The sequence below is a fragment of the Strigops habroptila genome, chromosome 4, assembly GCF_004027225.2.
Source record: "Strigops habroptila isolate Jane chromosome 4, bStrHab1.2.pri, whole genome shotgun sequence".
NCBI lineage: Eukaryota > Metazoa > Chordata > Aves > Psittaciformes > Psittacidae > Strigops > Strigops habroptila.
This window is the reverse complement of record NC_046358.1, coordinates 38,157,843-38,184,053: the sequence shown is the minus strand read 5'-3', so window position 1 is coordinate 38,184,053 and position 26,211 is coordinate 38,157,843. Positions and strand designations below refer to the sequence as shown.

General features: G+C 38.9%; 1 protein-coding gene across 3 annotated transcripts; it reads left to right on the top strand.

Annotated features, from left to right (window-relative positions):
• The first annotated feature begins 1,930 nt into the window (after positions 1 to 1,930).
• Positions 1,931 to 25,566, top strand: BRMS1L (BRMS1 like transcriptional repressor). Of its 3 annotated transcripts, XM_030483184.1 has the most exons (11): positions 1,931 to 2,150; positions 7,842 to 7,932; positions 10,754 to 10,881; positions 13,630 to 13,709; positions 16,381 to 16,477; positions 16,884 to 16,967; positions 19,214 to 19,278; positions 20,726 to 20,765; positions 21,591 to 21,717; positions 23,425 to 23,497; positions 23,982 to 25,566. In XM_030483184.1, the coding sequence occupies exons 1-11, from the start codon at positions 2,015 to 2,017 to the stop codon at positions 24,000 to 24,002; spliced, it is 942 nt and encodes a 313-aa protein (XP_030339044.1). In that variant the 5' UTR covers positions 1,931 to 2,014; the 3' UTR covers positions 24,003 to 25,566. The 3 variants fall into 3 exon arrangements, with proteins under 3 accessions (XP_030339044.1, XP_030339043.1, XP_030339045.1); XM_030483183.1 differs by lacking the exon at positions 23,425 to 23,497 and having other exon boundaries at positions 23,982 to 25,557; XM_030483185.1 differs by lacking the exons at positions 21,591 to 21,717; positions 23,425 to 23,497 and having other exon boundaries at positions 23,982 to 24,056.
• Positions 25,567 to 26,211: the final 645 nt, after the last annotated feature.

Sequence of the window (26,211 nt, the reverse complement as noted above, 5' to 3'; positions counted from 1 at the left end):
GACATTTTTTTATTTCCAGTTCCTATTTATTAAATTCCCATGGATGTCTTAAGAGGAATTTCAGATCCAGTTTGTGAAATCCATTGGTTTTCTTTGGGGACGTCTCCAGCTTTTGGTTCAGGCCTTCTCCTAACTCCTCTGAGCTGTCTGAGTATCAGACATCACTGCAAACACTTTCATCACGGTACCTCAAATGGATACCGGCTTAAAAACCAGTTCCTCGGTAACCGCCTCGGTAAGTCTTTGAAACTGTATGAACCAGCACTCGGCCAGATTCCGACTTCCCGCAAGTTGTTTCTAAGCAGGGAAGAACCTGGGGGCCAGGCCCGTTGCCGTTGCTCTGTTAAATAACCGGAGACATTATACCAGCCCGGGAGCGGCGGGGAAGGGCCGAGCCCCGCGCGTTCCCGGCGCCCCCGCTGCCCCCTGGCGGCGGCCGCGCACGCGGCCCCGCGCCCCTCCCGCCGCATGCGCGGCCACTTTCCTCGTCTTCCCCCGGAGGTGCTGTGCTCCACTGGGAGCGGGAGATACTGAGGGAAGAGGAGAAAGAGGGGAGTGCGTCTTCGGCAACCGCAGCTGCCCGCTTGTGCGGGGGCTTGGCAAGGAGCCGCTCCTGTGTGTGCTGCGGGTCTCAGAAACTACGGGTGTTACCCACCATATGCTTAAAATTGTAACAGTTGTGCTGGGCATGGAGAAGGTATGCCAGGTTCTGCTGGTCCCCAGTTGTCTACAAAGCCAGAGACAGCAGAAACAGGGATGGAGGTTCCCCAGTGGAGGATGAGAGGTGGTTAATTTTGTCTTCTATTTCTGTTCTTGGAGAAGAAGTGGGACACCTGCGCACACTCCTCTTAGTGGAGATACAGGGAAATCAGTTGCATTGGATATACAGAGATGTGGGAGAAAAGAAGTGACTAACGTACAGTGATGGTTGTGGTGGGTGATGGTGGTGAGGGCAGCGATGAGTGCGATGGGCAGCAATTGCCATGGAGGTGAAAATCTGCGGTGAAGCTCAGAATCACTAACTGCTTCACAATATAACCCGCGTAACAAACAACCTCCCAGGCTACAGAGGGTGACTACATCTGGATCTCTCAACGTGAAGAACTGCTACTGCCAGCAAATACCGTTTTCACTTCACTGGAGCAGCACAACACATCACACAGCGGGGCACACCGTTTGTCTCTGCAGCTCCTCCACCTGGCCCCGGCTTCAGAGGAGAGCCCATGCTCTACAAGCAAGTTCACCTCAGTCCGAGAGAAACTGCCCACGCTCGCCTGCAGGCCACAACCAACCGAGTGTTTCACGAGTCTTGAGGCTCCCTGCCAGACATCCCTGAGTACGCAAAGTAAAGCTTATCAGTCCCTCGTAGCAAGGGAGCAGGTGGGAAAGCTGGCATACCCATTTAGACCCTCCCCGTGCCCACTGTCAGTGGCTGCTGCCAGCTTTAGGGGCCCAAGTCTGATTTAATTTGAAGCGTACTACCGAAACTGGTGAAGAAACAGGTTCTGGCGGGGAGGTCGCTACCCGCAGGGCCCTCTGGAGCCTGCGGGGAGACGGCTGGGAGGTAGCGAGCCGCGACAGACGCCTTGTCGGGCTGCAAATCTCCTGGGCAGCACCACTGTCACCCGGTTGAGCGACGTGGTTTCTACAAGTCCACTCGGACTACCTGTGAGAGGCGTGGGCAGGGCTTCTAGTTCTGCCTGATCGTCACGGAGAAGCTCAGTGCCAGGCAGCCCCATGAGCGCGCAGGGTCGGGGAGGAGGAACCGCGGAGCCCCCCCGCTCCCCGCCCGGCCCCTCACGGCAGCGGCGCTCCCCCAACCCCCGCGTGCCTCTCGACGGACGACAACTCCCAGAATGCCCCGCGCGCCGGCAACGTAGCCTGCTGGTGGGGCTCGGCCAACGGGAGGGCGCGTAGGCTACGCAGGCGGAGAGGGGCGGGGCAGCGGGGGCCGGCGGCGGCGGAGCGGCGGCGGGAAGGGTTGCCCTGGGGGTCGGCGGCCGCGGCGGGAACGATGCCGGTGCATTCCCGGGAGAAGAAGGAGAACAACCACGATGAGATGGAGGTGGACTACGGGGAGAACGAGGGCAGCAGCTCGGAGGAGGAGGAGACTGAGAGCTCGTCCGTGTCGGAGGAGGGGGACAGCTCAGGTACCGCGGCCGCCCGCAGAGGGTAGGGGGGAGTCGCGGCGGTTCCCTTAGCGCTCGGCCTGCTGCCCCGGGAGAGAGACCTGTCTCGCCCCGCCTGGGTCCGGTGGCTGCCGGTGCCCACCCCCGCCGTGACCCCGCCGCCGTGCCGCTCCGGCCCAGCTCGGCACAGCCTCCTCCCGGCTCCGCTTCGGGTCGCTGGCCGAGGGGGAGGGACGTGGCGGGGCGCAAGGGCACGGCACCCCCACTTTGCCCCGAGCCACCGGCTCCGGAGTCGGCTGGCACTCGGCCTTGGCGGGCCGGGCCGGGCCGTTCCCCTTCGTGTAGGTGCTGTGGGTTGTGCTATGTTGGGCTTGGGTTCATGGCCCGGGGAGGGGGGTGCCTCGTTAAGGTCTGCACTTACAGACTTGGCATACATGCACACATCTGTGTGCATCCATGCAACAAAATACAGGTATACATCTGTGTGTATATATATATGTATGTATTTCTTCATATGCAAAGCCGTGAATTTCAGTTAGATGTTTTGAGACCTGTCTTTGAGGGGGCATTGGGAATCCTGTCAGTACCATTGGTCTCTTTTGCTGAGCGTTTCAACCTCTGCTCTGTTGAAAGGTCCCTTCCTTTTTCCATAGCTTTCTTGGGACCACAGATCGTGAATTAGTAGGTGAAATCCAGCTTTAAAGGGATTACTTTTTCTATGGTCAGTTTTCACTGTGTTAGAAGGTAGTTATTATCTATTCAAACTTCCCTTGTAATTACAAGGGGTAAATTATAAAGTGGGAAACATGCTGATCACCAAATGCAGACACTGCTGCTCTGGCACCACTGGGGCTGTATAAGTATGTAAGCTCCATAAGCAGGATAGCAGTCACTGGAAGGGCTAGCTGAGGACCAGTAGCTGTGTTCAGTGCTAGCTGGGATACTGGTGTGTGTCTCCAGCAGCTGAAGTGGTATAGAGTGGTCTTCTGGGATCCTGTCCTGTGCCTATACTAACACATTGACCTGTGGCATGAGTGCCAGCTTGGCACAGTGGAAGGAATGGGACACCATGAACTAGACAAATTAGGCAGCTGTGAGATTATATTTTTACATGCGTTGGCTTGTGATTGATTTATCTGTTTGTGTTAGTCCTCAATAAACAGTTAATTCTTCATTTTTATTGTTAAACCTATGGCTTTTAGATTCACACTGACTGATGCAGTTCAGGGAAAGCCCTGGTGTGGTTGTTCCACGTGGTCTCGTGGAGCTTGCCCTTGTCTGGGCTGTGCATGGGCTAGCAAGGTGCCGGAGCCCTATAGGTGTGGTAGAGAGAGCCAACCTGACTGCAGAAGTAGAGCGAAGACTCTACTAGTGAGAGAAAGTGAGGCTGCCATACTGGGAAAGAGTGCAGTCACTCCCTTTGACCTTGATTTAATACTCACTCTTCACCAGAGTTGATGACCAGTAGAGGCCTTGGTTAATCCACAAATCCAAGTGATATGCCCATGGTTTATACAGAGCTTCCCCTGCTTCTCTCTCATCCCCCCAGCCTTTGAGCTGGCAACTATGTCTGACTGAACCCCATTTTAGAAGTTAGGCTGCTGGTCAATGGCTGTCCACCTGGATCAAATTACCACTGCCACTGTCCTGCTTCTCATCCTCGCCCACCCTTTCTGATACACTGTGCTTTCCTGTCCCCTTTTTTGCACAGTCTTCAATGTTTGTTGGGCCTTTGCATGTAAGCTGTCAGAAGAATAACCCATGAAAAAGGTAGCTAACTTACAAAAGCATGCTCCATTTTTTTTTTATTATCAGAATTGTACATGGACTAAAAAGGGAATACTATATTTTGGATAAGAAATTAATGGAGACAGCTTTTCAAGAAGCTCTGATATACAAAGTTTGTTACATCTTTTGAAGGAAAGCAGAGAGTGTATGTAAAGGAGGAATATATAAGTTTATTTGGCAGTAGGTGGGTGATGCACAGGGTTATGAAGGACTCCTTGATGAGGTCCAGGAGCAGCACTGCAACTGTAACCACTGCTTACTTAGCCCATCTTAGCCTTGCAGTTTGTACTGTAGGTAGATGCTGTCTGGGAATGCCCTTTCTTCATCTCTTATTCTAGCTAATCTGTATGTCAAAAAAAGAAAAAAAAAAGAGAGTAATTTTTCCATGAGAAAGGGAGAAAAGGATGTAAACTTTTTCTCTTCTCCAGCTCCCTGGATCTGGTGAAGAGAGAATTGTCTCTGCTAGTTCCAGCTTTGAAGTTTGCTCTTTTATTCAAGCTTTGAAGTTTGCGCTTTTTTTTTTCAAAAAAAAAAAAAAAAAAAGAGCCTTTGTTTCTGTTTGCAGTTGTGTTAATTGATATTTTAAAAGAAAACTTTGAAGTCTACATGTTCTCAAAGACACTTTGGTTGATTTTTTTTATTGCAGGCAAATAATTCTGTTGTCTTGCCCTTGTCTTGGTTTCTCCTGGGATTAGGGTGGTGGAAGGAGGAATTGCGTTTTAAGTGAGTGTAGTCTGTGAACTTTTATTTAAAACAATACAAGAAGCTCTTCAGATAATTTCTACTGCAGTCCACAGATAAATGCTTTTAAGGAGCACTTAAAAAGCAATGATTACAGGAAATGAGGTGCTTGTCTCAGTGTCTTGACAAATATGAACATGCTCCATGGAAACAGATTGCTCCTACAAACATAAGATGATTAGCATTGCAAGAAATAAGTCCTCATTAAAATTATAACAAGAAAAAAAGATTTTGAAGGAAAGTATTTTTGTTGTTAAATTTGTCGTTTGCTTTGCTTGCATTTAACCTTTTTTTTAGTTTTTTCCTCCCAGTAGATGTCTCAGAATATAGAAGGTGCAGTTAGAAGCAGCATAACTTGCCCTTGAGAGCTGGCACTATTTCTATCCTGGTGGTGTTTGTTCTTTTTAATGCTATGTATTTAGTATAGGTTGGTTTTTTTTATTGACCAGGATACAGAATAGCATATTAGGGATGAATAAAAAAGCCACAAGTTATGCCCACTATCCCAGCTGAGAATTTGGCCATTTTTTTAGAGCTCTTTATATAGGCCACAGCTTATTAGAAAAAGCTATTTTAGGCACTGTTATATTTTAAGTACTGTGGTATTTTTTTTTTTGACTTTAAACCAGGCTGCCCTAGTTACTGAGTTGGACTGCTGGAATATAGTAGGAAAAGAATGACTGTGATTTTTAAAAGTGTTTAAAAATACCTAAATTATTTGTGCAGTATGAAATTTTATGGGAAATCTGAAGTGTTGAGACAGAATGCGCCTATGAGCAAGTGTTTTAGTATGTAATGATGTAAATTTTCAACTGGAAAGCCATGATATTTGATTGTAAAACCTTTTACCTGTTCGGTATTGCGTATCACCAATCTGTATGTCATTTAAAGCCATGGGGAAGGAGTTCCATAACTGGGGAATTAACGATACTTCAGGACTCTGAAAATCTTCATAATTTTATGAATCTTAGTGAAGGCAGAAAATAAGAATGAAACAATTGAAGAGTTACTTAGCATGTGGATTGCCATTCAATATGAATAATAGGCAGAATATGGACTTCTAGGCAGAAGTCGAAGACTTTTGAGTGTATATGTAGTTGAGGGGAGATTAGACAGAGCTATGAGTTGTTTCAATGTCTACCTGAGTCAGCTGTGCCCTTAGATACCAATGCATTGTAGTTTCTTTGCAGTACAAGTTTAAAATGTAAGATGCAGTCCCCTTCCTTTCCAACAATGGACGTTGGATGGATTCTCAGCCAGCGTTATAGTTCTTAGGTGTTTTCTCTGATCTGTAGTCCCTAAATATACACGAAAGATAAAGCCCGTGTTAATTTAAGGAAAAGCTTCTGAGTGGATTCTTTACTAAAACATACTTAGAACCAAAAGCATAGCTGAACTTATCTGAAATGCATATTTGAGCGGGAGAACTATTGGTAGTATCCCAGTGCTTGTTCTTCTCTGGCTTTACAGGAAGGTGCCTTCAAATTTTAAAGAAGCTGTATTTTTATAGCACATGAATGCTTTAGGCAACTCTTCGAGTAATATGACTACTGCCACATTCCTTAAATCTGTCTGAGTTAAAAGTTGCCCAATAAATTTTGGCTTGAGTATGACATCAGACAGCCAAATAAAACTGCTCTTTAATCTGATTTTCAGCCTTATTCTGGGATTCAGGATCTGCCTTACTTTTGAGAACAGTATTTTAAAATAGTATCTCTCAACAGCCTGATATTCCCCACCCCACTCCCCACCCCCAGTGTGCTAAGCATTCAGCTTTTGAAGGTCTGCCTATAAATTTTCTCTCTCTGCTTTCAAATACTTCAAGATATATCATGTTTTAAAACTGTACACAATGGATATTTTGCTTGTACTGTCTATAACATGACAAACTGCAGTAGGTCTTTGATTTGGACTTGTAAGTAGCATTGTAGTACAGATTAATACTGCTCCACTGCCTGCTAGTTTTCATATTCAGGCAGAGAGGGCTGGTGTAGTTTTCGGTCTTAAAAGCTTGTGATGATTTCAGGAAGAAGCTATGTGCAGAAAACTTCATACATCGAGAGGTCCGAGTGGAAGATTTAACTTAATCAGATCATCCAAAGTAGCTACACTGGCCCTGAAGCTACTCCTTTCACCATTGCAAATTGCCATACTCTTTCGCAGAACAGTAAGGATGAAGACTTGCGTGGTGCTTTCTGCAGTTGATGTATGAGAGAGTGTAAAGGAGTTAAATGTGTATTGGAAAAATGTGAGCGAGGAAGAAGCAAAAGGTTCGGAGTTTTTTTTATGGTCTAGAAGAGTGAGTCTAGGCTGTCTCTGACTGGTTCAGGATCCTACTTTGCCTTTCTGTCAGGAGTTAGGACTTTTCATGACAGAGTAACTGCTTAGATGCATACAGCCTCCTCAGGGCAGCCCCTTCTCTCGAACACCTGGCCCGTTTGCACCAGTTCAGCTCCAGTTCCTGGCTGCATCCTGGCTGTCCTTTCTTCTGCATGTCTTCTCCTACCGCTTGATAATTGGTCAGTTGTACCATAAGTATAGACAGCTAATTCCTGGATGTAAGGCTGCTATAAAGCAGTTTCAGGACATCTCTAACTTCTGAATGAGGCTTAACAAGGTGTCTTTTTTTTTTTGTTGTTGTTGTTCTGGGGAGGGTGGGAAAGAGTCAGGAATTTTTTAGCTTAGTTTTTCTGTTTTCTGGTCTAAGAAAAGGCTGAGAAGGTGAAAGCTGATGTTTAGTAGCATCAGATGACTCCATGGCAAGTAGGGCAAAATGTTTGGCCAAAAAGTGGGGATTTATTATACTTTACAGTTATGTTCACTAGGTAAATTAAGAAAAAAATTCTGGAATATAAATGTTTAGTTCTTCTGTTTCACACATTCCTATCAGTCACTTTATATTATCAGTCAGGAAATTTACCCTCTTGAAGCCTTACCTTGATATTGTTTCCTGTTTTGTGGAAGAAAAATTGCTGTTTATGGTGTTTCTTCTAGAATTAGATCCAAGTTTCTTACTTTGTAGTTTATATGGCAAGTGATTTCTCATGTTCTGCTATAAGATAATATAATGGATAATCTGTTCATAGCTGAAATTCAGGCTTGCTTCAAATTCACTAGAAACAAAATATCCAGTGTATTTGGTTATACATTCCATTGTTCAAATTACCTTTCTTTTATTCTTAGAAATGGATGACGAGGATTGTGAAAGGAGGAGGATGGAGTGTTTAGATGAAATGTCCAATCTTGAAAAGCAATTTACAGACCTTAAAGATCAGTAAGTATTTTAATGTTTTAAGTGCCTCATTTGAGGATCCATTCCATGAGAATATTGTGTGCAGCTGGTGTTTCTTGTCTTTCATAGATGTGGATGCTACTTCTGGAGAAGAATAAGGATTGGGAATTCTGAAATTATTTGCAGGCAGTTGCTCTAGAATGCTTTTATGTATTGCTGTAAGAATGGTTTTGAAGTGTTTTTACTGTGAAGGGCTGGTGTGGGTATATTACATCAAAATCCTTAGCAAAACCAATGAATTATAATTCTAGGGAAATCTGTGGGGTTTTTCAATGTATATATGTATTTACTCAAGATCTTTCTCATCCTTTTATATGTGTGGGACAGATGTAAGTACTGTCTTTGCTAAATAAGAAACTAAGTTGTTATTTTTTCAGAGTATTGCAGCAGTTTTTATAGTTGGTACCAATGAAATTTTCTTGTGTCTACTGCTACCCAGATACCAATAATAAAAAAAAAATGAAAATACTGTTAGCTCTCTGTCTGTAGTCTGCCATAATACCTACATCAGCAGTAAAGACCTAATAAGTATTAATAGTAATGATTAATAGTTACTCAAAAGTGAATCTCATTTGTATTAGAGCCAGTGTTTTGTATGTATTTTAAGTGGGCTTTTTTTTTTTTTCACATGCCCAGACAAGCTAGGTACATCTGTTCTGATTTAAGTTGGTGGTAACTTGGCAACTAGCTTAATCAAGTACCTGACAAAGCGAAACTTTGAGGAGACCTTGTCTATTCTTTGGCACATATTGAAAATCAAGTCAGTTGTCGCTGTTTCAGATGCATGTTTATATTGTGAGGTAGTTCTTTCTGCTGTAGAACTGAGACATACAACTTGCTTTGCCGAACAAGACACTGTGAGGTCCACCTAATTGGGACTAGAGAGAATTGCCCAGCAAGCAATTTCTTGCTGCAGTGTCTAGAGAATACTGTTTGTCTTGCTGTTCTTTGGGCTGAGCAAGGAGCAAGCTGGCAAATGGAGCCAGCTGATGAGTATTGGAGCCAGTTGATACCAACTGGTTTGGCATTTGGGTAACCTCCAGCTTTTGAGTTCAGTTCTACTCTTCCATCTGTTGGACAGCTTGGATGACTGGAAACAGATTGTGGAAACAAACCCTTAAGGAGTGAATATGAAGGAAGGTGGTCTTGGGAGGAAGGAAAAAAGTATTTTGGGGGGGTTTAGGGATTGTGAGTGGTGTTTGGGAGTTGGTAAGGCTGTGGTGTGTGAGGAAGGAGGCCTTCTGTAGACACTGGTTAGTGAGAGATTGGTGTGTTTTTAGGGGCTGGAAAAACTGCGATGGTGGGATTACTAGGAAAGGAGCATGAGAATGATGGACAAAAGATTATAGGAAGGAGCAGACGTGAGTAGGGAAGTGATAAAGTTGGGAAAGAAGAAAAAGATGCGTGAACAGTGGGATGTTTAGCCACAACCAGTAGCAGAGATGATGAAGTGATTGCATGTACCTCTGCTTCCTTTTCAGAGAAACTGAATGTAGATGCTATGAGATAAGTAGGATTTACAGTGGCTGATAACAGTTATCCATTTTAAGCAAATCAGTGTTTGAAAGTACTGGATAAACGGTTTTAGTCCATCAGCTGCTGCATGGTACCAAATACTGCTCGCTTTGATGTAGCTCAAACTTGGTGCTGTGTAATCAAATGTTAGTAACCTACCCAATCATGTGTGTTGTGCACCCATGCTTATGTTCTAGCTAAATAATTCTGCTGGAGCTCACTATATGTTAGCAGTCATGCGCTCATCAAGGATTGAGCCCATGAAGCTGAGTTTTGATCAGCTGCAGATCTTGTCAGTTGACTGCAGGACAGGTTGCGTGTGTAATACTTGGTTTGCAGGTAAGGAGGGGAGTGATCGCTGGCTATTGCTAGGTTAGGTACACAGGCTTGAACTATGGAGTTGTCATCAAAGTAAAATGATGAGCAGGCTGGTGGCAGATGAATGGGAAGTAAAGCAGCATCCCTGTCCTAAAGACATCTGTTATATCTGTGTAAACAGATGCAACAAAGATACATTTATCTGTGTAAACAGGCAACATCTGATGTGCTTTTAACATGTGCAACAGAGTTTGTACATGTTTGCCTTAATTTTACAGTTTTTGGTTGTCAAGTGCCAGGTTAAAAATGAGAACAGGGAAAGCTGGTTTTATTGATGATTCTACTGTTCGACACTATATTGTATTACACTGTAATTGATAATTTACCATTTACAAAGACCGGAGCTTTATTGTGATTGATACACTTGTAATTAATATTACTTTAAATTCTTTAAAATGCAAACAGATTTCTTCATTGTTTACCAGTAAATACCAGCTTTTATAGAAGAAATGAATTTCTAGTAAAATGAAAGTATTTTAAATGCGCTTCCTTTTGGCAGGAATGGAAGATGTCAGCTACAAATTATCCTGTGATATTTGTGATAATATGCCATATGTGGATTTTCACAGGAGGTGGAATGAGGGTTGCTTCAGTAAGAGCTTGCTTCTCTTTTCTCTTGGCTTATGATAGGGTGGGAGCAGATATGTGAACCTGAAAGCAGATATGTGAACCTGTGTGTTTCTATCCACAAAATGTTTATTTTTGTCTCCCATGATGTAAGTCATATTGTTCTCATGTATTGTAGCACCCTTTCCTGTCCTCCTCCATGTTGATTCACCTCCTACTCCATCTTAATTCTATTAACAGCTCTGTGTTTTTTATTTTGCCTTCTTCCTTAGAGATGGAATATTTCTTCTAGCCTGTGTTTGCTTTTAAATAAAATAAATTTTTTTTTGGTATTATTTTTAAGGCTTTACAAAGAAAGATTAAGCCAAGTGGATGCAAAACTACAAGAGGTCATAGCTGGAAAAGCACCTGAATATTTAGAACCATTGGCAGCTTTACAAGAAAATATGCAAATCCGAACGAAAGTGGCAGGTAGGCATGTAAAATGAGTATTGCTGTTTCTACAAGTATAAACTTGCTATGCATTTTGAGGTCAATCTTCTTTTTTTCTTTAGAATTGTTAAAGGAATGTGTTTTAAAATTAGAAATACTGTGGCATTGCTTAAAATGTATCCTGTGTAAAATATTTTTTAAGTCAAAATGAATAGGTTACTTACCTCTTTGCACAAGTTGCCTGATAACATCACACTAAAGATGTCTTTTTTAATGTTTCATTTACTGTCTGTCTGTCTTTGTGTAGTAAGCACAAAATTACTGAATTAAAACAGTAATAATTTTTTATTAGTAAGAAGGTTTGGGATCGAGTCTGCAAACTGGCTACTGTTCAAATGAAGAGATATGTAGGTGCTATCTCATGAAGTTCTTGCCAGATCATCTTAGATGATAATGTGTTTTCTGCTCTTCTAGTTTGTCTCTTCTACTCCTGTGCTCCTATCCTTCTGTTCCATATGGGGAGGGAGGAGAACTCTTATCCTTTTATCTAAGCTGCATTTTAATTATTAAAACTAATACTTAGGTAGGCTTTTATACTTACAGAAGAAGCAGGCAAGAACTTTTATCTTTCCGGAATACAACCATATTGTCATATGGAATGGTGGTATTATAGGAAGATTAAGTTGTGTTCTTCCCTACTGTAAATTCTTTTCATATTATAGCTCAGCTTCTTTAGGAGTAATTCAGCTGTCTAAGGGTTACCTAACACAGGCTGTTAGAAAGCCAAAAAGAAGACAGTTGTGATCTCTTCAGCCAGAGAAGTGATGCCAGTATCTTTTCTAAGAATTTCAGCAGAAACATGGTGCAGGCAAACAGGAAAATGGCTAGCCTGCTTTCACTTTTAATAATACTAGTGCTGCTTCAGTGCTATTCAGTATGTCTTCATTGGTGCTTTTGACATCAGACTATGAAGAGAATTTGAAATCTTTTGATCTGTTGCATTTCTTTCCGTCCTGGTGGTCTTTGCTTTTCCATAGCTGGTGACCCAGAATGTCTTGGGTTTTAAGTTCTTAAACCAAATCTATTTTACTAGTCCTAAGTAGCTCATTTGGGCTTTGCAGAAAATTTGCAGGTGAACTTGCAGAGGATTTGATGTAAAATGTAAAAGCAATCTTAATCCGTGCTTTTGATTCTCAGTTTTAAATGCAGCTGCTTTTCACTAGGTGGGGATTTTGTCTTCAGCAGCACTGAAGAGCAATGTTCCAATGTAAAAAGAGTCCAGCATAAAAACTACAAACTTCCCTTGAAGTTGAGACTGGAAATCAGGATTGTTTGGGGTTTTTTTCTTTCTCCTTTTGTCCTTAACTGAATGAGATTGATAAAATTATTCTAGAGAAAGCAAGAAAATGCAAAACAGGCTTATTTGTTCTTGCTGTTTGACAGAAGTGGGTAGTAGCAGGACTTGAACTCCTGCAGGTAATCTGTAAGTATTTGAGAAAGAGGTGGGGAAAAAATGCTGAAGTATGATTAGCTGAACTGGGGGTATAATTGCATCTGTAGTAGAAAGGTTACTTGTGTTTGTCTGTTCTCTAAGGCACTGAGCACTATTCACACAAAATGTGGATTTTGACTATTCCAGCAAGTCAAGAATAGAGCTGTTTCTTCTAGAAGTGTTCATATCTATACTACTCAATTTCAGGGAAATAAGCAGTGATTATAATTTGGTAGACCTAGATATACCAGTCAGCCATAAATATTAACCCCCTCCTCCAAACAAACAAACCAACCCTAACCAAACCCAAAAAACCCAACCAACCAAACAGCATAACATACTGATGTAAGAAAAGAACATTTTGAATTCTAGATCAAAAGCGACTTTACAGCAGAAAGATGATCGACATAATACTTTGAGGTTTGTTTTTCAAAGCTATTGCTGGTAACAGAATTGTTCCTTTTGTACTGTATTAAGTTATAGTCAAATGAATTATATGGGAAGTTGTTCTTTGGAGGTCTTCAGTTGCTAGACAGCACTAGCGTGTGTGCAAACTTAACTCCTCAAGATGGTAATCTGGAACAATTTAAGTATTTTGTGTGGATGCCTTGACTGTATTAAATCAAGTTCTATCTATACTTGCCAAATACTATATTTCAGATACCCTTCAGATTTTTTTTTTCAGCTGTCTGTTTAGTAGATACATTTTCAGAAATGTATAAGAAATGCTCCTAATACTCAGAAGCAGTATCCTTTGTATTGCAAGGTGGCTGTTTCAAAGAATGGGACATGTCTTGTTAATTGATGTGATTTATTAAGGTCATGCATTGTAAAGTAAGCCTTATTCTAAATATTAATTTGTAAAAGCTTGTTTTTTCATTCAGTTTCGTAGCTATTTAAAAACCTCAAAACATTATTTAAAATTTTAATTAGAAATTAGAAGAGGCCATTTAGTACTTCATGGATTTGAAAACTGAGGATATCCAGGATAATTTGAGCATAAATATGAAACAGACCTATTTTGTAAAGTTAGCACTGAGTGCTGGTGTAATTTGTTGACAAATAGGGGAAAAAGTTAATATAGCATTTATTTTTCCTCAGATCTTTGGAATTAAGGGATTACTTGTTCTTATGTTTACTCTGTAAAGCAGCCAGCCACTGTAAGTGCCTAATATAATAGATCTGTATTTTCCAGTATGTACATGTTTTGGGACTTGCAGGCAGTCTTAAAAGAGATTTCTAAAATCAGATACTAGCTAAAGAAAGTAATACTGCTGTAATTTGTCTGATTACAGGTATCTATAGAGAGCTTTGTCTGGAATCTGTGAAGAACAAGTATGAATGTGAAATTCAAGCCTCTCGACAGCACTGTGAGGTTGTGCCAGCTATTTTACATTTATAGCTAATCTCATCTAACTTTACTGTGTGTCATGCTTTCCCAGTTCAGTGCATGCTTTTATTATTGCTGTTATTTGCTATTTGAATGCAAGTGCCTTGTGAAATTTAAGCCTATGTAAGAGCTTATTCAAAGCATATAAAAATTAGCTTTATATTACTTTGGCTTTGCATGTAAGTATAACGAAGTTTTCTTGTTTTTCATTAACAAGTTCTTATTAATAGATTGCCACATGATTTCTTTTACCTTTGTTATGAAAAGATTACCAAGAACAGTAACTGAAATATCTGACCTAATTTTAGCCAAAAGCACCTTACATTTTAATAACAACAATGACAACTAAAATAATAATAATCATACTATTAATGAAAATGTCTTCTTAAGATACCTTAGACAGCTGGTGATAGAGTTGTCATTTCAAAAGCAGTTACAGGAAACATGTATTTTTCTCCTTGAACATAAACATTCCTGTTTAAGCATCTAAATCCTGGATACCATAGTACAAATACTCAAGTCCAATTCTGTAATATAGCTGCTTAGGTCATGAGGTTTGCATCATAGTACTCCTCAGCCCCATTACAGTTGCTTAAAGGTGTTTTCTTTGGAGTGGTTCCTGAAGTCCGTGGCTCCTACTATACCAATAAAGCACACATACTTAAAAAAAAAAATAAAAAAAAATCTATATTCTTGATGCCATGGGAAAGAACAAGGTATAATAAGGACTACTCATTACTGACTGTCTTCGCTCCTGGGAATATTCTGGAGGGCAGAATCCTGTAAGACTTACAGGGTTTCTCATCCGTGATTGAATGATTTGCTTTGGCTATATATTATTCCTCTTTAAGGTGATCCTTCTCCCTTGTTTTGCTATTATGTTTCTACTGAGAAACCTTCAGAATTCAAATATTCATCATGCAGTAAGGGTCTCTTGGGAGAAAAGCTCTTTAAAGTCAGCAGTGCTGCTTGTTCCGCTGGAATATGACCATTCAGCAGGAATGCCTCTGATGCCTGTAGCAGCTTTTCACACCTTATTTGTTGCCAAGAGCTTGAAGCAAAACAGATGTCTAAACACAAACACTATTTCATTTTAAAATGGAATTTTAACATGTTCTCAGAACAGATAACACTCGTTTGGCATTTCAGGCATACGTAAGATGCTTTTGCCTTTTCAGTTCCACTGGGAATTTTTTTTTTAATTTTTTTTTTAGTTTTTTTAGTTTTTTATAAGGGGTTGAAAAATATTTGAAAAGAGGTCTTTGGAATTTAAATATGTTGTAACTTGCAGTGAATAGTAAACATGACAGCCATTTAGTAGAACGGAGTTCTTTGTCTATTCCTCAACTACTTCGCTTCACTCCAGCATACTAGCTTGAACATTGGTAAAGGTAAGTTCCTGTTAGTATGCTGTGCTATGGGCAGGAGCAGTTGAGGTGCAGACATCTGCTGACTTGGCTTGAGGGGCTGCAGCTTCTGGCAGAGACGTGGTAACAAATAGCTAGATGCAGCGACTTGTGCTGCTTAAACTGGTTTGTGGGTTGGTTTTTTTTTTTTTGTGAGCATATCTAAGCCCTCTGTTTTCCAGAGTTGTTAAATATGTTGCGTAGTGATAATGAACTTTAAAATGTAACAGTTGGCTGTATTTCCTGTTCATGCTTTAGGAGATATGCAAGCTTATGAAAGAACAGTAAATTTAGAGGCCTGGAACTCAGCTTAATTCTAAGTTACTGGTTTAGAGAGTGTAGTGTTTTTTGATGCTGCCTTTAAAGGGGTAGCTGGTCTAAATAGATACTGTGTAATTTTGATATTCTATGTGATGGACCGTAATGAAGAGCAGTTTACTGCAAAGTTGATTTTTCTAGTTCAGAAACACTTAAGAAATGGAAGACAGTGTAGACAGCATGAAATGCTGTAGAACGTTTACATCAATCTGTGGTTTCGTTTGTGTATAAAAAGTGCTAATGGTACAGCTAACATTGAAGGCATTATGTTAATCTATTTGGTCAGAAATTACCTTTTGAAAAGATGAACTAGCTAATTTTTCTAAAGCAGTGCTTTAGAAGTTTCTCACAGCTTTAAGATAGATAGCTTTCCTTTCACAACTATAAATATTTTATGTGCTCAAGAAATTCTGTGGGAAGGTATTTTTCAGATCTATGAAAATAGTTAAAAATACATGGTAATAGATGATAATTCTCTATAAATTACTGCAGGTTTATTAATATTGGAGGCAGCTTAATAAAAAGCTTTCCATGAAAAACATTTCTGATTTGTAATGAAAGATGGCATAGAGGTCACTACAGTTATTCATTGTGAATAAGTCTTTGCTATCCAAAAGGAAAATACTGTATTTGTGTCAAAATACAAACAGTTGTTCTGGACATCTAGCTACATGCTTTTATACACTTAGTTATTCTTGATACTGATATTTGATAACTGTATTTATGCTTATGCTAAGTGAATGTGCTGTCTTTAATCAGGTAGGGTCTCATGCTAAGAAAGTGGATAGAGGGAAGTGTCATGCTTTATGGCTTCTGAAAAATTTTCACCTAAAGCTACTCTTACCTTCCTTCTGCTGAGGCTTTTTTTGTTGTCATATCTTTAGATGATAGAACTTAGTAATGTAAAAATGTGTAATTTATTTCTCCTTTAGAGTGAAAAGCTTCTGTTGTATGATACTGTACAAAGTGAACTAGAAGAGAAGATTAGAAGACTTGAAGAAGACAGGCATAGCATTGACATTACCTCAGGTGGATGGAAATTCAAAGTTGTTGGTGTTTTTTTTGTTTGCTTGTTTGGTGTCACTTCCCCCCCCCCCCCCCCCCCCAATCTTCTGGTAGCTACTGAGTAATGGACTGTACACATAGTATGTCTGGTGAGTTTCACGTTATCCAGTAGGATGCTATTCTGCTGTAAACTTTGGGTGGAGGTTGAATTTAAGCTTAAACCAAACTTTGATCTAGTAATTGTCGGCTTTCTTTGTGTGTTTTGAGAGTATTAATGTATGACTATGTAATTATGTAACACTTTCATTTTGTTCAGAAACAGCATCTCACCAGAAAATGTTATTTGTCATTTTTGGACAATTTCTCTGCTGTTAAGAGAACTAAACTTGTAAATGTTTCTGATTCGTAGCATGTTCTTATGTCTCTTCAGAATTATGGAATGATGAGCTACAGTCCAGGAAGAAAAGGAAGGATCCATTTAGTCCAGATAAGAAGAAACCTGTTGTTGTATCAGATATCCTTTTACTGAAATAATTGTTCTTTCTAGTAGTATTTACTCGCTTATAGCTAGTCTTTCTATATATGTCATAAATAATAAGTTGAAGTGATAATGCATTCTCAAAATTGATTTTTGCATGGCAGCTGTTATTCAGGTTAGAGAATTCATGTTGACACATCCTATTACAAAAATTGAAATTAAAATTCTCTTTTCTAACTACTAGTTTCACGTAGAGAATATTTCCAAGAGTTGATTTTTCTAATTCTTAAAAAAAATAGAGCTGCAAGGCAAAATCATAAAAAAATTAGGCATTATGTTTGCAAAGTATAATTTATGTAACTTCTCCTGACTTGTGTAACTTTGCTTCTCATACTGGCATATCTTTGTGTCAATTTATTACTTCTTAACAATTCCATAGACTTCAGAACCTCTTTAATCAAAAGTTTAAAATTCCAAGAATTGAGATGGTCAGAGGGATTGTTTGTGGGTTTGGGGTTCCTATAGAGAGAGTATAGTGTTTAAGAATTGTGCATTGATGACTTCATAGCTGTTGACAAGCAAACTTTTTAAGGTATAACAACTAAGAGACAGTATCATCTTTCTCTACAGAAAGAAGGAGATGCCTTTGCAAACTGAGTATTCTTTCTACTCGTACCCCCAGCCCAACATTTTTATAGGGTAGAAATGTGATGGCTTGGAAGTTGCCAGAATCATGGAGACTACCTGAAAAAGATCAGACTGGATGGGGCTTTGAGCAACCCAGTCTAGTGGAAGTTGTCCCACTCTGCCCATGGCAGGGGGGTTGGTACTAGATGATCTTAAGGTCCTTTCCAACCCAAATCATTCTGTGATTCTAAGTAGTGACATTATATAGTATAAAGGCCATTTTTTATTGCTAACCTGCTGCAAAAAATCCTGCTACTTTTACAAGCTTTCATAATATCAGGAGAAGGTGGGAAGGAAGAAGTTTCTGAAAAAAAACCCCTCCTTGAGCATGTGCAATTTACTGGAACATATACCAGATGGATGATTTGGCCTAATGGTGGCAGTTCTTCCATTAGGATGCATCATAAATTCAGTTTAGTAGAGGTGGTTTTTAGGTAGTGCTTAAAGGCCAGGTGGTATTAATCAATGTACCTGCAAGTAGCTTTAGTTTCTTAACTCCTTTTAGCAATTTGAATGCCAGGTTGTGTGAAAGTATATTTTGTTTAGCTCTCAGCCATCCTTGTCTTTGGGTTGTCCATACAAATAGCATTCAGATTCTGTGAATTATGAGCTACCTTGCTATTTTAGAATACATTCCAATCAGAAAATTCTAACATAGTATTAGGTCTAAAACCCCAGCAATTTCAGGCAATTCATAAAGTTGAAAATCCTTTCAGTTGTGAAGTAAATTAATTTTCTCTTTTTGCTTACGATTTTAGAATAGTTTTGAACTTGTCACTTTCTACAGATCTGCCTATAGTCCTAGGATTTTGTGTGTTTTTTTAATTTATACTACTTTGCTGTTTAGAGGGAAACAAATTTGAAAATAGCTAAAGATTCTTAAAATTTCAAATGGAATGTGAGTTAAAGCTCCCTTATCCCATTTTAGGAGACTTAGTTTTTAAACATTTCTAACACCTTTTTCTAAACTTCTTTTTGAGAGATGAAATGAGGAGAAATGAAGAAAAAACTTAAGACTGTTGTAATGGAATAGCAGTGCTATATGGAGTTTTGTTTTGAAGTTCACGTATTGTTCTAATACACAATTTTTACAGTTGATAGTTCAAGGAAGAGGCTTTGCCTTTGTATACTTCCTGGGTTGTTTTTTTTTTGTGTTGATATTCAGAGATGTGGGGCTGTCTATGCTTTTCTCTCAAAGAAATACAATGCAGAGTATTGTAAAAATAATAATTTTATTGAAGTTGATACTAGTGTAGATGCCGATTTTCAGTGGTCTATTGAAATTGCAGGAAATTTCAACTGTAATTTGTAGTATTGCAAATGGAATGGTTTCTGGAATTGTTAAGGATGGAATGGTTTTATCACAATTGTTATTTTATCCTCTTGTTGAACTCCAGTAGTCTGAATATCTACATACTATTAATTATCTCAGTTTTTAAAGTGTACTTCCAGGTTGCATAATTCAAAGATGCATTTATTTTTGCTTCACTTAGGTATTCTTTGCTTGAAAGATTGGCAGAACAGAGCTATTACTATCTTTCTACAAACATTATTTTGTTATTGCTGTTTAAAAGAGTTTTCCCTAACTTCTCCACGCCCCTATATAGTTTATATGCTACAAGACCTTGATATACTTGAAGACTGGACAACAATAAGGAAGGTGAGATTAAAGGGTGAATGCCAGTGGCTGTGGGTTTTGCTTGAGTTCTTGTCCAGTCCTTTTGCCTCTTAAAAGTATGTAAATGTATTTCTTACATGATCAAAATGCTAAGTAGATTTTTATTTCTTCAGTAGTCAGCTAATCATTCCAGTTCATGCTATGTTATTGCCACTTTTTCTGATTCTACCCCAGATCATGCAGAGGAATCCAACAAAGTGGTTAAAGAGGTTATCTCTAAAATGGGTAGTCCATAATTTTCCATGATAAAGTGAGCCTAAAGCTGGTGTCAAGAGGATCTGCTTTCTCATAGTCTAGCATAATTGGGTAGAAACTATGATAGGATTTTGGTTTAAATTAAGATTTTTTTAAAATATATGATATGTTTTCATATAGTAAATAGTTGATTTTTTTGAAGATTTCTATGCTTTGACCTTTCCTTATACTTTTTTTTTTTTAATATATAAAGTGAAATGCTGTGTTTTTCCTAGATTATAGGAGAATCAGGGTTTACAGGAAAAGAAATTTGTTTGAACAATTGGTGTATTTAAAAAAATAAATCCAGCTTTTAAGTGCAGAGTGCCTTTTTCAGATCTTTGATCATTAAAGTAACTTGCTGTAGTGAAACGCTACCCTTGCCTTGCACCAGCAGTCAGAAAATTTCCCCTAGTACCCTGGTGCTTCCCAGCTTATGGAATAACAAACTATGTGCATTTAAAAACTTGGCGGGAAACAGCTTTAAGTCAGTTTCCCTCCTGCTTTGAACTTGTACGTATTTCTTAAACAAGAAGTAAAATGTGATGCCTATGTGAAAAATTGTCTGGCTTTTCTCTTCGTATCATATCAGAGGAAAAGACACAAACCAGCTTTCTCTCGGCTTCTTTCCTATAGTGTAATGTGATTTTTAAACAGTAGCTAACTCCAGAATTTATTGGGGATTTTGCCTTTTCTGGAAATAATTTCAAACAAACAAACTGAAAAAAGCAAACAACCCCAAAAACTCTTGGAGGTTTTTTTAAGCCTACTTTAATACTGTGTGTGATCTAGAGTTTGCACGAGAGAAAATTTGTGAGTTTGTATAACATATAAATCAGAAGAATAGGTTGTTCATACAGCGTTTTGTTTTTCAGAATGAGTTGATGTCATTTTGTATTTTCTTGCCAGAATTACATAACGGAAGTTGAGGGTGTAATTTATAAAACATCTTGAGTGACTTGAAATCAAAACTTATGAAAGAAGGTGATTCTTTTTCACCCTCAAAATTCTGTTTTATTTAGTTACTGAGTCACCATTGAACACATTTCTATTTTAGATTTGTTCCAGTTGTGGTTTTTGCACGTAAAAACAAGTATCGTGAGCTACACCACACATAACTTCACAGTCAGAGCTGGTAATTTAGGAAAAAAAGAATGTGCTTGCTGACTAACTTAATTTTCTTTTGTGTTTCAAGGCAATGGCTACACTGGGGCCACACAGAGTAAAGCCAGAACGTAAGTAAACATTGGTTTCACAAGACAGAACTTGCTGTGTGTAACGATGTAAACTGCATCTAGGCAGATTATACTTATTTTAGCCCTGGTGTAGTGATGGAGGATGGCGTGAAATAGCTGGAAGATCGGGCTTTTGTCTTTCCCCTCTCTTGGGTGCTGATGCTTGTAGCTTGATTGCTGATGATTGTGTTGACACCTGAATTCTTGAAAATTAGCAGTAAAAATTTAGGCTTCTACAAGTGGGTTATACCAATTAACTTCAGCAAGCTATGCCAGTGTTTGCACAAGATGAGGCAGGAAACTGAGAGCACCTGGACCTTAGGAATGCATTCTGAAGAATTCACATTCACTGCAAGCTACAACCCTGAATAAGTACAGCTATGGGAAATGCGTCGAGGAGCACATTAATGCTAGGTAAAATCAAATACTTGGAGGTGGTGAGTAAGGAGGAAAAGGGAGAGGAAGCAAACAGATGGTGTATTTCTTTAGTGGTGCATGACTACTCGCATGCTGTAGTAATGCGCTGATAAAGAGGTTTCAGGTTCTGCCATTTGAAATCATCTTTATATTGCATTACTCGATTTGTGAAAATTCATATCATAGATCTGAAGGTTGTAGGGGAGATAGCTTCTATTTGAAGATGGAAGTATAACTTATCTGACTGGAAATAGGAAAGTATCTTGCTTCCAATTTTCGTGCATTCTTGCAGTTACTTTTTATCATGGAAAATGTGTATTCTATGTAAATAACCTGATGAAAATAATTTTAAACAACTAATTGACTTCTGCCAAGTCAATGTTAAATGACTTTTACTGATCATTTTAGCACCTGTCAAATTAGAAAAGCACCTACACAGTGCTAGGTCTGAAGAAGGAAGACTGTATTACGATGGAGAGTGGTATGGACGTGGACAGACGATATGCATTGATAAGAAAGATGAATGTCCTACAAGGTAAAGATTACTCAAATTATGCAGCCGTGTACATTCATGTTAAGCAGTAGATAGGATGATGGCATTGAAGAATAAGGCGAATTTGGAAGTATTGCCACCTCAGTAGTATCAGTTCACCTTGTGTCGTGGTTTGAGCCCAGCCGGTAACTCAGAACCACACAGCCGCTCGCTCACTCCCCCCCCACCTTCTTCCTCCCCCCGCTCCCGGAGGGATGGGGAGGAGAATGGGAAGAATGTAACTCCCACGGGTTGAGATAAGAGCAGTCCCGCAACTAAGGTATAACACGAAACCACTACTGCTACCACCAATGATAATAACGATTAGTGAAATAACAAGGGGAGAGGATACAATTGCTCACCACCCGCCGACCGATACCCAGCCCGACCCGAGCAGTGATCTGGGCCTTCCGGGTAACTCCCCCCGGTTTATATACTGGGCATGACGTGCTGTGGTATGGAATACCCCTTTGGCTAGTTTGGGTCAGGTGTCCTGTCTCTGCTTCCTCCCGGCTTCCCCTCCTCCCTGGCAAAGCATGAGACTGAGAAAGTCCTTGGTTGGAATAAACATTACTTAGCAACAACTAAAAACATCGGTGTTATCAGCGTTGTTCCCAGGCTGAAAGTTAAAAAACACAGCACTGCACCAGCTACTAAGCAGGAGAAAAATGACTGCTATAGCTGAACCCAGGACACCTTGGAAGACAGGTATTATCAAAGAAGGTTGTGCGCTGGACTTCTGACAGGCTAGTAAAGGCTGGAATTAACTGAAGGTCATGAGATGTTTGTTAAATTAGGATCTCACTAAGAATTTAAGATTCTGGTTTCTGAATAGCCTTTGAATAAGTTTTTTTGAGTATCTTGGGATTTTGTTGCTTTGAAAATTTGATCTGTTGGCACACCAAGAATACTTGATTATAGAAAAACACTTTATACCATTAAAGATAAGGTTTGTTTTCAGTTGGTTAATGGTTTGAAAGAAAAGAGTTGGAACTTTTAAAATGGCAATTTCTTCTCTTAACAAAGATTCTACCAAGGAACAATCTGCATATTACAGTGCAAATTTGGTTGAATGTTTTAGATATCTAAATGTGTTTTCCCTGTAAGGATAATATTTGTAAATTCTAAAAAGTGGGTCTGTTTTAAACAATATTTAATACTAAATTTATATCTTACCTTTTACTGAATGAGGCAAGTGAATCTAAGCACGGTGTTGATTAAATATGTACAGCTACCCAGGAAAATTAACTTTTAACTTCATATAGCAGTAGGTTACTGTAAAACTGGCTGTTTCTTTTCTTGCCTATGTATGGTTAAGGGGAATGAATTTTGGTGATTTTAGTGTTTGTTCAGGGTTGAAACAGGAAGGTATCTTAGTAAACTGTATATTCTTTCTGAAATGAAAAAAATCTGAATCGGTTTAGCAGAACATGGGAGTTACACTGGGCCAAAGAAAGATCTCAGTATCCAGTGTCTGACAAAAGCCAAAACCTGACACTTAACAGGGCAAGCATACAGTGGAACTTTCCTAGCCTTTTCAAGATTTCAGCAACTTTTAAGGCTGAATTGTTTCCTGGAGGGAGTTTTGTGACACTCATTATTTGGTTGATCTTTCTTCCATTAACTGTTTTAATCTCTGGTTTTGAGCCTTTTTTTGTCATCAATTCTACCTGATTTTTTTTTTTTTTCAAAAATTTTTTTTTTTCCTAGGAGGTATGGGGAGGGGGTTGCGTTCACTATTTGGATTAAGGTTTACCACAAGGGGCATAAAAGCAGGGTTCATGTAAGAATGAGTCAATAAATCAGGTTTTGACTTCATTTCTCTTGTTATAATGACTAACAGTTGAATACTTTTTCTACCTTAAATCTTAGGCTTCAATCTGTTTAACTTTTTTCCTGAATACTTTGTATTCAGTGTAATTTCTGGGTGTGTTTTTTCAACAGATGCAGTTTTTACCATGGGTTGTCTATTGTGTTTTCTATGGGTGACTATTGTTCTTTTAAAATATTTGTATTTGTTAAGGGTTTAAATAGGCCTGAAAAATTAACTACCATCACTAAAGACACATGCAGTTACCAAAGAATTCTGTTAAAACTATCCTTACAATGGAGCCAATATATTTTTGTTCTAGCATTTGTAAGTAATGCATATTTTCATTTACTGTATGGAAACACAGCTGCGGTTTTGAGGTTATTTATCAGCTTAGAAGTTTTCTAAATTCTTCTTGTTTTTCTTCCCCTGACCCTTCTTCCCTCATTTTCTGTAGTGCCATAATTACAACAATTAACCATGATGAAGTCTGGTTTAAAAGACCGGATGGAAGCAAGTCCAAGCTGTATATTTCTCAGCTACAGAAAGGAAAATACTCAATAAAGCATAACCACAACTGACCATTGGTAACCTGTGAAACAAGTGGTATTGCCATGCTTGATGTGCCATGGGGTGAAAGTTGTATTTAGCAGTGTTTTGTATTCCTTATAAATTTACAGCAGTATCTGATGTGTATTTGTAGTGCTGTATGTAAACTTCATATGGACAGGCTTCAGAAACCTGAGGATGGTAAATCATGTTGACAAACATTTTACCTCTAAATTGGGTCCAGTGCCTAAGATATGAAGTATGCTCTTCAAGTATAATGGCTCAGAACTTCTCATGTTTGTAAAGTGAAAAAATAAAGATTTAAAAAAAAAAAATTTTTTTTTTTTTCCCATTGGTGACCAGTTGATGTGATTGATAAAAATGATAACTGTAATTACCAGCAACTCACTTTTTTTTTCAGTGAACATGTCATGCTTCTCTTGTGGATGTAAATTTAGCCTGTTCAGCTGTTGCTTTTGAATAGATTGTAACATGAATAAGCATTCTTTTATCCAAAGCAGACTGATTTATTAAAATTATTACCCTCCACAGCTTTGCTAGTACTGACTGTGTTATATTTTGTAAGGTTTACTGTATTGCTTGTAATGGGACAAAGCCAATATTTGGAGCTACATTTTTTGAGGAGCACTTTTCTGATTTAGGATCCTATTCTGTAGTAAACAAATTGTTGGTAATTTTTTTTTTTCCCTTCCCCAGATTTCCAGCAAAATTTATGCGTGAAGTAGACAGTGTTGCTCCAAACCTGTATTATATGTAGCCCACAAAGAATGACATGTAAATACTGTTGCATGCTCTGCTTGTTTGGTCCACAGTTGTATGAAATACTATGAGTCTTTTTTTCGAAAGGAAAGTATTTCCCCAGAAATCATATATGTGGGAAAATTTACACTGACTTTTCCACCAAACACCATTTTCCAAATTTCTGTACCCTACTTCATTTTATTGTACACCAGAATTATTTTATGCAGCTTAGAAAGCTGAATTTCTCTTAAATCTTACTGTTTAAGCCACTGAGATAAGTCCTAAATCCTTGATGTTTCTGTGATGTGCTTGGAGCATCTAGATTGACAGAGGGGATTGCTGAAGAATTATTAATGCTTTGGTTATGTGCACTTTAATCTCCATTTATGATGATTTTACTTGGAGAAAGAAAGCATCCATTTGCTTTAAATGATCACAGCAAATAAGTATTTTTATTGTAACATATAAATGTTTTATTCCTATATTAATTATCTCTTCTAGTGCAGGGTGGTAACTACTTTCCAAATGCCAAATCAGTTTCTGCTGACTGATGCTTTTCTACAGTTGTATGACATTATTAATCAAATGTACATAAAGTATCAATTGACATGTTGGCTTTTAACAATATGAACTGTATGTATACAGTTGTTTGATAAACTTTTTGTAATAAAATATTCGTATTTTTTAACTTAGTATATAAATAAATGATCTGTGGTAGTGGACATCTCTTACATTGTTTTGCTCTTTGGTTTTCTAGTGTTGTTGGAATTGCTGATATACTAAGTGCTAAAGGGAAATCTGTTTACACTTTCAGAAGGCCTAAATCTTTTTTAAGACCTTTGACTTGCACGTCTTTTCTTTTGAATTTTGAGAGTTTGAACGTATAGATTTTGTTTGCTTTTATAATTTTTTTTTCTGTATTATTTTATGGAAGCACTATTCCGCACTTTTATAAATGTAAGCACTGTTAAAAACCTCATGGCTGTTGATGTGCTTGAAATCATATGTTTCCAGGTTAACCCCTTTCCTCTTTCCTGTATTCTGCAATTGATTATTTCTAAAGCTGTTTCTAATCTCATCTCCTTTGGTGCAGAATTTTGCTTTGTACAGCCCTGTAGTTTGGACTGACGCTCAGCGTATGCGGTTTCTTTATTCAGAAAAAATATAATTCGTATCAACATGAAAGGTAATAAGCATAGCAGTATGGTTTAGTGAGGAAACAACTGGGATCTACCTGTTCCGTTACCAGAAATCCAAGAAACTGAGCTATGGCTTTCTTTTTTACATGTAATCACTTCTGTGTGTGGAAAGGTGAGTTTGGTCTTTTGTTTTTGGTGGGTTTTTTTGTTTGTTTGTTTCTTTGGGGTTTTTTTTGG

Coding starts and splice junctions, on each gene's coding strand:
- BRMS1L (XM_030483183.1), top strand. CDS start 2,015: ATGCCGGTGCATTCCCGGGAGAAGAAGGAGAACAACCACGATGAGATG. Junction 13,710..16,380: donor CCTCTCGACAGCACTGTGAG/GTTGTGCCAGCT, acceptor TTTCTCCTTTAG/AGTGAAAAGCTTCTGTTGTA. Junction 21,718..23,981: donor AAAGATGAATGTCCTACAAG/GTAAAGATTACT, acceptor CATTTTCTGTAG/TGCCATAATTACAACAATTA.